At 35.4% G+C, this 12,163-nt stretch overlaps 2 protein-coding genes across 2 annotated transcripts; both read right to left on the bottom strand.

The window, feature by feature from the left end:
* Positions 1-5,071: 5,071 nt before the first annotated feature.
* Positions 5,072-8,795, bottom strand: LOC116128458 (proline-rich receptor-like protein kinase PERK3). The gene is made up of 5 exons (XM_031414181.1): positions 8,401-8,795; positions 7,638-7,714; positions 7,366-7,513; positions 7,012-7,173; positions 5,072-5,167 (listed from the first exon to the last, which is right to left on the bottom strand). Exons 1-5 carry the CDS (start codon positions 8,491-8,493, stop codon positions 5,072-5,074), a joined length of 576 nt encoding a protein of 191 aa, XP_031270041.1. The 5' UTR covers positions 8,494-8,795.
* A 56-nt stretch (positions 8,796-8,851) lies between these two features.
* LOC116128600 (proline-rich receptor-like protein kinase PERK3) lies at positions 8,852-9,917 on the bottom strand. The gene is made up of 2 exons (XM_031414347.1): positions 9,483-9,917; positions 8,852-9,230 (listed from the first exon to the last, which is right to left on the bottom strand). Exons 1-2 carry the CDS (start codon positions 9,733-9,735, stop codon positions 8,854-8,856), a joined length of 630 nt encoding a protein of 209 aa, XP_031270207.1. The 5' UTR covers positions 9,736-9,917; the 3' UTR covers positions 8,852-8,853.
* Positions 9,918-12,163: the final 2,246 nt, after the last annotated feature.

Here is a 12,163-nt window from a genome sequence, read left to right as displayed (position 1 = left end):
GACAAAATCATAAATTTCTTTTTTCCTTCTCCAATCTTCTGTTTCTTCGTCTTATTCACCTCCATTTGACCATTTCTCTTTCATCATCTAATTTTTCCACCGACCCTTTTCTTTCTCTTCTTCTTCTCCCTTTTCTTTTCTCGTTCTTTTTTGTCTTTTCCATTTCTTCTTCTCCATTTGCTTTTCTCATTCTTCCTAGTCTTCTCCATTTCTTCTTCTCCCTTTGCTTTTCTTATTCTTTCCAGTCTTCTCCATTTCTTCTCCTTCACTACTTTTCTCTTTCTTTTTCATCGTCTTCTCTTCCAAATCTTAATAATATTCAAGACCAAGAAACGTAATCTTAATATCAAGTAAGTAAACCCACATGCATGAGACAACATCACTAATTGAACTCATTTCTTTTTAACTCAACTTGATTCAACATAACACAAAGTCACACTTTACAAAACACCAAAACCTTTACAAAAGTAGCGACAAGACAATTAGAAACAACAATATACAATATCTACTGCCCACACGAAAGAGCAAAGAAAACCTACAGGAAGAATTGAAGAAGAAGACGCGAATTGGAGAGAAATTTGTGTTTTAGGGTTAAAATAATTTGGGGCTTTTGTTATGAGTCAAACAAAAAAGGAAAAATTATTTTACTTTTTATTTTTTATTTTTTTAATAAAACCGGGTATCAGGTACCTGATTGTATTGTTAATAAGACCCGATACCCGAACCAAAATTCAAGTATCTCATGAATTACTATCCGAAATCGACCCAAATTTTCGGGTGCCCAAAAAATTCGGTTCGGTTAGCATGTTCGGTTCAGATAGCGGATAATTTTGCACAGCCTTACCTCCAAGGGACCCAAAAGTATCTTTCCCTTCATTATATTATACAAAATCTGGTTGTTCATATAGTAACTGTTGTATTATTGGATGGAGCATATTTAATGGTCATTGAAGACTTTTAAATTTCTATATAATTTACTAAATACCGTTTTGGTTATAGGTTTTTGGTTTGTTGAGTTCATTTTTAGGTTATGGTTTAGAAGCTGTTTATTCTATTTTAGGGTTTTAGTATATATTGAGTCTACGGTATGAGTTGGATTGTCATTTTCAAGTTCGGTCTATATTTTCAAACAATTACAGTTGGCGGTGTAAAACCCCATTCTAATTATATATATATTTTGGTTTTGTTTATAAGAAGGGACTTTTTTGTCAAATTTTAAAGTTTGCTTGGGGATGAAAACAAAGAAATGGAAACTGTTGGGTTTGCATGTAGCAAGGGCACAAAATCTGGAGGTTTTTGGAAGAAAAAGATGATGTAGTAAGGTTATACTAGAATTAAGAGAATTTGGGGGCTGTTGTGTAAAAATAAAAATAAAAATTGTTTTAATAAATTTGGCTGCTCGCCCAAATGAAGAAGAAGGAAGTTGAGAGAAGGAAAAGAAGAGAGAAAAGCAAGGAAATGAGGAAGAGAAAGTGTAACTATCGGCCAAGTAAAAATGAAGGGAGATCACACGATTTTTTGCAAAAATTGTATCATGCATGTAGTTTTTTGAGTGAGTCTCTCACCATTTTCTTCGATTTGTGTAATTCTAATTCAATTTTGTCAAATTGGGTTGTTAGGTGGAGAAGAGAGGGATGATGCTTGAGGCAGCTGGGCATTTTGGGTTGAGCTGAAATTTTTGTAAGTGAATTTCCAAATACTTGTTTTAAAAACTCAATTCCATTTGCATGTCAAGTGATGAATTTCTATTAAAATGTTTGGTGCAAAAATTGTTAGTTAATTGTGATATTTGCACTAGATTTGGTTCTAAAGTATGTGATAACATGCTGCATGTTATATGTATATTTATATACTGTTTACATAGAATTAAATGATGGTGAAAATGCTTGTAAGAGTTGTTGGTTGTGTTTGGCTGCCGAAATCTTTTTTTAAGCATGAAATTTTGCTAGTTTATGCTGCTGCATATTGAATTTGAGTTTAAAATTTGCTATATGGTGTTTGGCTAGGTGTATTTCTCTATCTGATTGTGCTATGTTTTGAAATTTGGTTGTTTATATGAAAATTTATGGTTATGGGGTTGCTTTACTATGACCGAATGCATAAAAAAGAAGTAGGTGAAGTGAACATGAAATGGAGGTGGTTTATTTTGCTGCATGTGGCTTCTATTCATGATTTATTTGGTTTTTCAATTGTGATGTTTGTTGGTTACATTTTTGGCCGATTAAAGCAAATGGATGCTGGGATTACATGCGTTTTGTGGACTGCATTTTTTGCCAATTTATGCATGTAATGTTGGCTGGATTGATATGTGTTTGGTTGCATTTTTGATCGATTTATGCATCTGATCGTGGCTGGAATGTTGTTGAGAAAATATGATGTTTTGTGTCTTCAAATTCTCGAATTTAAGGTAATTTGAGTGGAAATTTTATTGAGTTCTTGAGTACGCATTTAAAATATTTGGTGGCCTCCTTTTATTTCCATGAGATGCACATTTTCACATGCATAATGTAATTCATTACTCCTTGATATATATACTTTGATTATATTATCTGTATATGTGATCAAATTAGAGTTTGACATATTATATGTAGTGTCAATTGATGGATATAGGACTTGGGTTTTGTATTTAATTAAATTGGTGTTTGGGGTTCAATGGAAGTAATTGGCCCAATGGTGTTTGGAATTAATTGAAGTGAGTGGGCCTAATGGTGTTTAAGTAAATAGGCTTAATGGTGTTTGGTTTATTGAAATAGTTGGGTTGTTGGGTTTTTATTTCTTAATTGTGGGCTTAATGGAGTTGATGGGCTTAATTGAATTAGTGGATTAATTGTGTTAGTGGATTAATTGTGTTGGTGGACATAATTTAAAAAAAAAAAAGGAATAAATTGTCAGTTTTGAAACATGTTTAGAAAATTACAGTTTCACCATTGTATGTGATTTTTGAATATTATGTCATATATGCATGATTTATAAGCACTTATATGATATGTTCTTGACTTATATGTGACTTGAGATTATGCATGAGATATTTGTGGTGCTACAACTACCCTACGAAGTACCCATCCCCCAGTTTCAGGCTCTACCCATGTGATGCAGGATTCGCTAGGTATTGAAATATTCGGTCTTTAGGCTCTGCGCATGCGTATTGAGATATTCAGTGCTCTGCTTGAGTGTTGAGTCTGTCTACCAGGTATTGAGATGGTTTTCTTCAGGCTCTGCCTGCACGATGATAGCTTTTGCCGGGTATTGAGATGTTTTTCCTAGCTCTGCTTGTGTGTGGGATGCCCAACAGGTATAGAGATTTTTTTCCAGGGTACTAGTCGTGGTAAGAACCTTCAATACCAGTTTACTGTTTTAGAGCAGCATATCAATTTATAGTTTTTTAGATACCAGCCTACAGTTTTTAGTATCAGTTAATAGTTTCAGTAACCGTATCAGAATCAGCTTTCAGTTTTAGAATGTTCAAAATCAGATTATAGTACTTAGAACAATTAGTAACGAGTTATGCATGCATACATGAATGATTAGTTGCTTCCATAACATGTTCATATAATCATGTTGTTTTCAGAATTTCATAGGAAACTATTGCATGTCATAAATATTGTTGGAGATATGTTTTGCAAACTCCCTTTTTTCCTCTTCACTGAGTATTCAGCCCCAGCGCCCCCCCCCCCCCCCCCCCCCCCCCCCCCCCCACCCCCCCCCCCCCCCCCCCCCCCCCCCGCGCTTTACAGGAGATCGTGCTGAGCAGTGAGTCACTACTCAAGATTGTGCCACGCGTCGACAATTTTTATGTGATATTATGAATATGTTCCAAAAAAAGAATGGTTATGTTTCTTTTGTAATAGTCTATGTTTTTGTTGTAATTACACAAGATTGATACTTTGTTTCCAGATTTTCATGGCATGAGCAACAGAATGCTTCTCCACTTGCTATTAAGGAGGATCATTTGCCAAATTCGACTCACCCTGGGAATGCCGGTGCCTGTTCCCATTATAGCAGAGCCCCTTCAACAAGTAACAGTTTGGGCTCTGATAAATCTTTCCCACCACATTCCCCTGGCATTAGACGTGGAATGTTTCTCAAATTTATTACGAAGAACTTAAGATGGCAACAGACAAGTTCTCTAGCGCCAACTTCCTTGGTGAATGGTTTTGGATATGTCCATAAGGGAGTCATTCCTAATGTAGGAGTGGTTGAAGCAAACAGCTAAAAGCTGGTAGTTGCCAGGGGAGCGCGAGTTTCAGGCAGTCATGTCCGTCACAAACATCTTGTCTCTTTTGTTGGATACAGCATTCTGGGGCCCAGAGATTGCTTGTATATAAGTTTGTTCAAATAAAACTTGGAATTTTTTACATGGTAAGAACTTCTCTGATTAGGTTCTGTTGCTTTGATGAGCATGCAAATAGGAAAAAAGTTTGAAAAGGAGTTTTTAACGATTTTACTAGACCATCGCCATGGTCTAGTCATGCGAAGTTATTTTTTTGAAACAACTGATCTTGTCTACTTGTAAAATTTTATGCAAAACAGTTCTAACAACTTGAAAAGATGCTCACAAATCCCATTTTTCTAATCTCTGAATAATTATCCTTCCAAAATTCACCTGTGCAATATATAACTTAGTTTTGCATGAATTACATTTATTTAGTAATTTTCCTTACCCTAAGTTCTTCAGAAAAAAGCAGACTAGTGAAATAGAATGAAATTTGTCAACTGTGATATTCTGGTCTCATCATATTAGAATAACATCGCAGGAGAGGGGAGACCAGCTATGGACTGGCCTATAGAATGAAAATTGCTCTAGGCTCGGCTAGAGGATTAGCCTATCTACATGAAGACTGTGAGCATTCTTCATACTACTTTCTTATCTAAAATTTTAAGCAAATTTGAGATTCAAGGTGTTCGTCTTGAAGTTCACTACTTTCTGGTCTATTATCTTCAGGTGACCCAAGATTATACATTGTGATATCAAGTCTGCTAATATCCTTGTTGACAATAGCTTTGAGGCAAAGGTAGTATTTTAAATAGATTTCATGTTTTCCCATTTTCATGGAAGAAATTAAAAAATATCCTATGTGTAATGATTTTCTGGGTACTTGATCATATCTGCAAAAATGTTTTTAATCAGTTGAAGAGCAATGGCTGTTGCAGAATAGATTTCTTTTTCCTGTCTTAAATTTTGAACAAGCTTGTAAATTAAAGACTAAGTTTTAACAACTCTATCTCAAGAGAAGAGTCTGAAATTCGCGAAAGAAAATGACTAATTAAAATTGTAAAATCATTTGATTGTGTTCAAATACTATGTTTTCTTGCCTTCATTACGATATTCGAGCTAGCTGGATCCTCCTCTTTGATGTGCGGGGGTTTTGCTTTCTTCTCGGGAACTACGCCTACCTTTGTCTTCTTCTCCGTATACTTTGTGACAATCAGTCCTTCTCTACATGGTAGGAACTCGGTCATAAGGGCCATGAACTCGGTCTTTATGCTCATACTCGGCATATTGACATTAACTCCACTTATTCGTGAGTTTGTTACCCGCAGTGCTCTACGTCTTCAACATGTTTCCACGGCCTCTCAACATGCGATCTGTGAGCAGTTTTAAGGCCCTATATCTACAATTGCAACTTTGTGATCTCCTGCTTCAATTGCGGGGGAGTTTTTGATAATAATGTGTAGGGTATTTTATTATTCTCTTGTAAACCTGTATATAACTCATCTTCTTCGTTGTATTTTATCATCAAACATATTATATAAAGACTGCGCCTCTGCAGATTTTTCACAAACCAGCCAGTGCAACTCCACCCAGAATTATTCTATCCAATGATTCTCCACTCATATTCCCTACCCTGTGGGATCCAAACGTTACTTCACTCCAGTACGACGTAGCAATTTCTTCATATTATCGTTGTGGCGGTGGAACTTTTGGACGATAAAATCGTGGTGGAGGAACATCGTCAGCTGGCGTTGTATCATATGGTGGAGGATATTCATACGACATATCGAGAAATTAGGAGTGACTTACCAGAGAGTTTTGGAAGTAGCTTTGATGATATTACAAGAAATTAAAGGAACATTTTATCAAACACTTTTAAACAGAAATTGTATTCAATCACAAAGAACAGGGTTAATTATATTATATATTACCCCTTGTTTAATTCACGCATGTTGGCATGCATGCACAGATGGATCACAAGTTTTTAGGGTTTTTTCCCAGTTGGGTGGGAGTGATATGTGGTAGTTGAGTATTTAATTATTGATTTGAATTCATACCCTTTAATATTAACAGCAGGGTTAAAATTCTGCGTAAGCTACTGTTTTCAGAAATGGAGAACGTAAAAATGTCTCATTGAATGACGAGGAGGACGACGAGAGGCTGGCAGCTAAGCAATAGAGACTCCAAGCCAATTTGTCCACGTCTATGCATGCAATGCCACCAAACAAAAAAAAATTTCTCTACTGTATATTGATCAGACATCACTCAACTTAATTTATTAGAAATTAGAGGTTGGTAATTAAAAAGAATCCAGATGAAATAATAATATCATTTAACTTTGTTTGACTTAGTTAAATAAAATAGGAGATTCCTCGGTTTTCTTTTTTAATTAAAAAAAAAAAAATCAAACATCTAACATTTAATTACCAGCAACCTATTTCAAATCCAGCTAAACAATATGGAACGAATCCAGCTTTATACATTATGTTCATATAATAGCATCAAACAAATTCAAATCCAAAATTTAGGAAGAACTGAACACCGATAAATGTTTGTGGTTGAAGGTTTGTTTTTGTCACAGGTCTTTAACAAACTTTTTCTCAAGAGAAGAATCTGATAATTTCGCGAGAGTAAATGATTAATTAAAGTTTTCTGGCCTTCATTAACCGATCGAGCTAGCAGGATCCTCCAGAGCTTCTAAAATCTCCGAGGAGTTTCTTCCTGTCCCATGGGCTATGTTCAATTCATAAAACTTAATTGAGAGCTAAAAGTAATTATTTAGCACTTGGTTTAAATACCTGGCTCATCTGCGGCCGATCCCTTGCTGGATAACATACACAGGGAGCAGCACCATGAACCATCCGAAGCCTTTCGCTCTTGTCGAATTTCCCTAACATTGGATCGGTATAAACAACGTTTATGTTGTTGTCTTTCACAGCTTCTGTGAGCATCGGTTTTGCCTAAAAGTCATAAAAGTCCGTGTTATATTTACTCTGCAAACAATGCAAAATTCACTCCACTATTGCACCCGTAATTACCAATGCAGAAACTAAATTAATATCAATCAAATTATTTACACACAAAACTGCAAGTGGGGTAACTTCTATCACACGATTGCTAACAGACTGGAGCTGTTGAGACAGAATATGCACCTTGACAGCCAAGTTTTCAGGATCAGAGGGCTGAATTTTATTCACAGGTAGGCATCCAGTAATCAATTCCAGAAGCAGCATTCCAAAGGCGTAGACATCTACCTTCTCATTTAACTTCCCGGTGGGGAAAAACTCTGGATCTATGTAACTGCATTGGAAGAAAATCCATTATTAGAAGTTACAGAGGATTGTTCAAGACAAGATAATTGGTATAAGTTATGAACAACAGAAATCAATTTTGCGAATATGACATATAAAGCAGTGCATTTTACCCAAAAGAGCCCTCAACTTTAGTGCTGATACGAGTTTCATCAGCTAAAATGGACGTAACAAGTCCAAAACCTGCCACCAGAGGAAAAACATGCAACTCAATTCATTCATCATATATAGAAGCCAACATAAAAAGCACACAGATGTTGAGCACTGAAATGAAAATAACTTATTCTATCACACGATTCCTACAGACTGGAGCTGATGAGACAGAATATGCACCTTGACAGCCAAGTTTTCATAATCAGGATCAGAAGGCTTAATTTTATTCAGAGGTAGGCATCCAGTAATCAACTCCAGAAGCAGCATTCCAAAGGAGTAGACATCTGACTTCTCATTTAACTTAATCCCGGAGGTGAAAAAATCTGGATCTATGTAACTGCATTCAGAGAAAATCCATCATGAGTAGTTACACAGGATTGTTCAAGATTATATATATATATATATACACAAGTTATGAACAACAGAAAACAGTTTTACAAAAATGACATATAAAGCAGTGTATTTTACCCAATAGTGCCAGTAGGTTTAGTGCTGATATGAGTTTTATCAGCTAAAATGGACCTAGCAAGTCCAAAATCTGCCACCTGAGGAAAAACATGCTAGTCAATTCATTCATCATATATAGAAGCCAACATAAGAAGCACACAGATGTTGAGCACTGAAATGAAATTAATTTCAATCTTTAACTGCAGTCTTAAATAACCATTACTTTATCAAAAGGCAGTGCAAACATATTCAAGCAGTCGGCTGTACAAATCATACCTTGGCTTCCCATTTTTCATCCAAAATAATGTTAGCTGAGCTAATATCACAATGCACGATCCTGGGCTTACCAGCTGCTGAGGGTAGATACATTTACATCATACCATTTGAAATTTCAAAACAATATCTTACATCTCAAAATTCGCTTAAATTTAAGAAAACATTACTATCAAAAGAATACTCACAGCCATCATGCAGATGAACCAATACTTTTGCTGTGCCTACCGCAATATTGAATCTTTTTTTCCAGTCCAAAATTTCTTTATTGTTCTCTGAAATGTTATCATAATCTGATGAGACAACAATATCATAGTTTAAAATGCACAAAATGCTGTGACATTTCTAAATCCACATCAATAAATCCTCCTAATTCCCATATAATATATACGACTATTATTCAGAAGCGAGTAAATTCAGAAATATTTCAAATTCTTAACCATCAGTGAGATCCAATCACAGAAAGGACATACCATGTGAATGGAAGTGCAGGCTTTTGTTCGGAACGAAGTCATATACAAGCAGTTTCTGAGTCTCCGAAATGCAGTATCCAAAAACATGTGCGAGATGTTTGTGGTGGATACCGCTAATGATTAATATCTCTTTCAAAAATTGTCGAACCCCCTGTTCCCGTTCAGCTATTTGCTGTTTTATAGCAACAATTTTCCCATCTTCAAGGTATCCTTTATAGATTTTGCCAAAACCAACTTCACCAAGAAATCTGTCTTCGGAGAAATTTTTTGTAGCCGCCCTTAGTTTATCATAATTAAATGTTTTCGGCATTACACGGCTAGTGGGTGGTGGATTCTCTGTATTTCCAGCAGAAGGTCCAACTAGAGAGACAAAAAAACAACAAAAAAAAAAAAAAAATTGTTTAAATTGAGTATTTAAACTGAGTTCATGATTGAAGTTTCTCATAAGCTCATAAGTTCATGTACCTAGGACTTAAAACTTTCAGATTTTTTTGTATAAAATTGTTATAATTGATTCACTTATGCTTGCTTTAGTTATATAATGATATGAAACTCAAAAGTTAATTCTCGCAGGAAAGGAGAAATGTTGACTAAATATGAAACGTTTATTACCTTTAGGGTTTCTCTCTTTGTCCCTGAGTCTTTGTTTTGTATAAAAAATGAGCCAAACAATTACAAGAAGAACAATCACCAAAACTATTAAACCACCCATAATTATTCCAAACGATGCAGCGCCTGAGGAAGAACTGAAGCCCTGAGATTGATCTTCAGTTTCAGGTTGCCACCCATCAACTACCTTTGGTGGTGGCGGAGTGTATGACGACATCAATGCTCGAGCACGAGAAGGACGTACCGGAGAACACATGATATTCTTTAAAATTAAGAGAAAAATGAAAATGATAGCTTGACAGTGTTCAACAAGAGGTTAGCTAGCTTTAAGCTTGATCCAAGCATGCATATTAAGTAAAGCGGAAGACTTCAGTCAGTGACACAGTAATTTCTTCAATCTTTAACTTTGAAGGTTTTTTTTAAAAGATTTTTCTCAAAGTTATATCTTTACCTGAAAATTAAAACACGTAATTTCTTTGTCGGTTCTAATATTTAATATCCTGCATCCACCACTGGCATTCTAGCTTTCTTTTTTTGATTCCACATCTATGGCTAATAATATATGACAGAGCAAAGTCAATTTCCAACACTTGGGATGCCACCACTGGCATTCTAGCCTTCTTTTTTTGATTCCACATCTATGGCTAAGAATATATATATGACAGAGCAAAGTCAATTTCCAGCACTTGGGATGCCACCACTGGCATTCTAGCCTTCTTTTTTTTATTCCACATCCATGGCTAAGAATATATGACAGAGCAAAATCAATTTCCAACACTTGGGATGGTTACAAGTGATCATATCGAAGAAGCAAAAGCTAATTTCATCTGGGCTTCTTGACCTCAATGAAAACCAATTTGCTTTACAAACTGGGTCAGACTCAGACCCCACCTCACCTAACATGATTAACCTTTTAATGAATTTTCAGCTCTAATTATCTGTGTTTAAGTGTCTCATTATGATCAATAGCATTGGAAAAATGATCTGTCATTGCTTTGCCACTTCAAGTTGTAGTAGTGCGCAACAACTTTAAAGCTTCAACTGTTTGAAGTGTTAAGTCTAACCTACACAGATACAAATTAAAAAATAAATATAAATTAATAAATAAGAAGAAGAGCTGAAAAGATGCATTAAATATATAGTAGTGAAAAGAGACTCTATACGGAATAATAATGTTACGGACACCAATGCTTTACACTGAAATGTTAAACTAAACGATGTGTCACTTGAGTCAGACGAGTCACATAGTACGTTAAGAAATATTTTGCAAATGAACATCCATTTTTATTGGATGGGAGTCCACCTATAAAGATGTCTATTCATAGTTTAAAATAAAAAAATTTGATAATAAAAATCATGAACGTCCATTCATACAAGTATCAATTGTTTAAATTAAAAACAAAAGTAATGGACAAATGTCCCTCTTAGATGGAGGACCGTCCATTTCTGTCCATTAAATAGGGACTCTGCTCTAGAACATAATCTCCTCTTTCCCATAATGTTCTCAATATAAGTGTCTTTAAGTAAGTTCATCACTTGAACTGCATATATCAATGCAGTCAAGGGGTCCGCCATCTGCAATAAAAAATAAAGTAAAGAAACTGTTGCCATGCATACATCAATGCAGTCAAGAAGTCCACCATCTGCCATGGAAAATAAAGTAAAGAAACATGTGCCATTAAATAGGGACTCTGCTATTCAATGCAATGTCCTCAATATAAGTGCCTATGGCATCTATGCTGAGAATATTGCTGGAAAGAGGAGATTCTGTTGTAGAACAGAGTCCCTGTTTAATGGACAGAAATGAATGGGTGTCCATCTAAGGGATGCTCGTCAATTACTTTTGTTTTTAATTTAAACAATGGACAGATATTCATGATTTTTCTTATCAATTTTTTTTAATTTAAACTATGAATGGGTGTCCTTATAGATAGACTCTCGTCTATAATAAATGGACTCCCGTCAATATAATATAGATGGGAGTCCATTTCAAATGAACGGCAGTCCAATAAAAATAGACGATTGTTCACTCATGAAATATTCTTTAACGTGCTACGTGGCTCATCTGACTTAGGTGACCTATCGTTCGGTTTAACATTTCAGTGCAAAGTGTCGGTATCCGTAGCATTTTGCTATAGAGAAAGGTGCTATTATTAGAAGCTTTTCCATCGTCTTGAGATCAATCTTTATTTGTAGAGAGAAAAAGAACTTTTAACCTCAAGAGATTGGTCGGGCAATTAAGGAGGTTTGCTCCCTTCTTTAAGTTATTGGGTTCAAACCTTTGGATCACCTACCATAATAACATTATAATTTAATTCCATCTTTGCTTCTCAAAATGTGTGGTTCTAATTTATGTAAAACCATTCATTCCAGTAACCATTAGTGAACTAAGCTAATTTCATTAAACTGTATAGGAACACAAACCAGCCCTCCACATAGTAGCACAACCGTTTTAATAAAGCTAAAATGCTAACCTAACTTTTATCATATATATCAGACCCTCTAATTAACCTCCCATCCTCTATTCTTTTTGTCCAAGAAAAAAGTCACGTCACCTCTCACGCTCTCTCCCTATAAATAACCCCTAATTAGCCCTTATTCTCTTAACACTAAACTAAACTAAAATCTGAGCTTTAAACCTCGCTTCATTTCTTCATATCATAGATGGGTAATCTCTTGTGAAT

Source organism: Pistacia vera, unplaced genomic scaffold (assembly GCF_008641045.1).
Source record: "Pistacia vera cultivar Batoury unplaced genomic scaffold, PisVer_v2 Contig200, whole genome shotgun sequence".
NCBI classification, from domain to species: Eukaryota; Viridiplantae; Streptophyta; class Magnoliopsida; order Sapindales; family Anacardiaceae; genus Pistacia; species Pistacia vera.
This window is presented reverse-complemented; position numbering and strand designations above follow the sequence as displayed.

Excerpts from the sequence above, each read along its gene's own strand:
- LOC116128600 (XM_031414347.1), bottom strand. The coding sequence starts at position 9,735 with ATGTGTTCTCCGGTACGTCCTTCTCGTGCTCGAGCATTGATGTCGTCA. Across the intron at positions 9,231-9,482 it reads CAAAGAGAGAAACCCTAAAG|TTGGACCTTCTGCTGGAAAT; the intron begins GTAATAAACGTT and ends TTGTCTCTCTAG.
- LOC116128458 (XM_031414181.1), bottom strand. The coding sequence starts at position 8,493 with ATGTATCTACCCTCAGCAGCTGGTAAGCCCAGGATCGTGCATTGTGAT. Across the intron at positions 7,715-8,400 it reads ATGAAAAATGGGAAGCCAAG|GTGGCAGGTTTTGGACTTGT; the intron begins GTATGATTTGTA and ends GTTTTTCCTCTG. Across the intron at positions 7,174-7,365 it reads CTGAAAACTTGGCTGTCAAG|GCAAAACCGATGCTCACAGA; the intron begins GTGCATATTCTG and ends TATGACTTTTAG.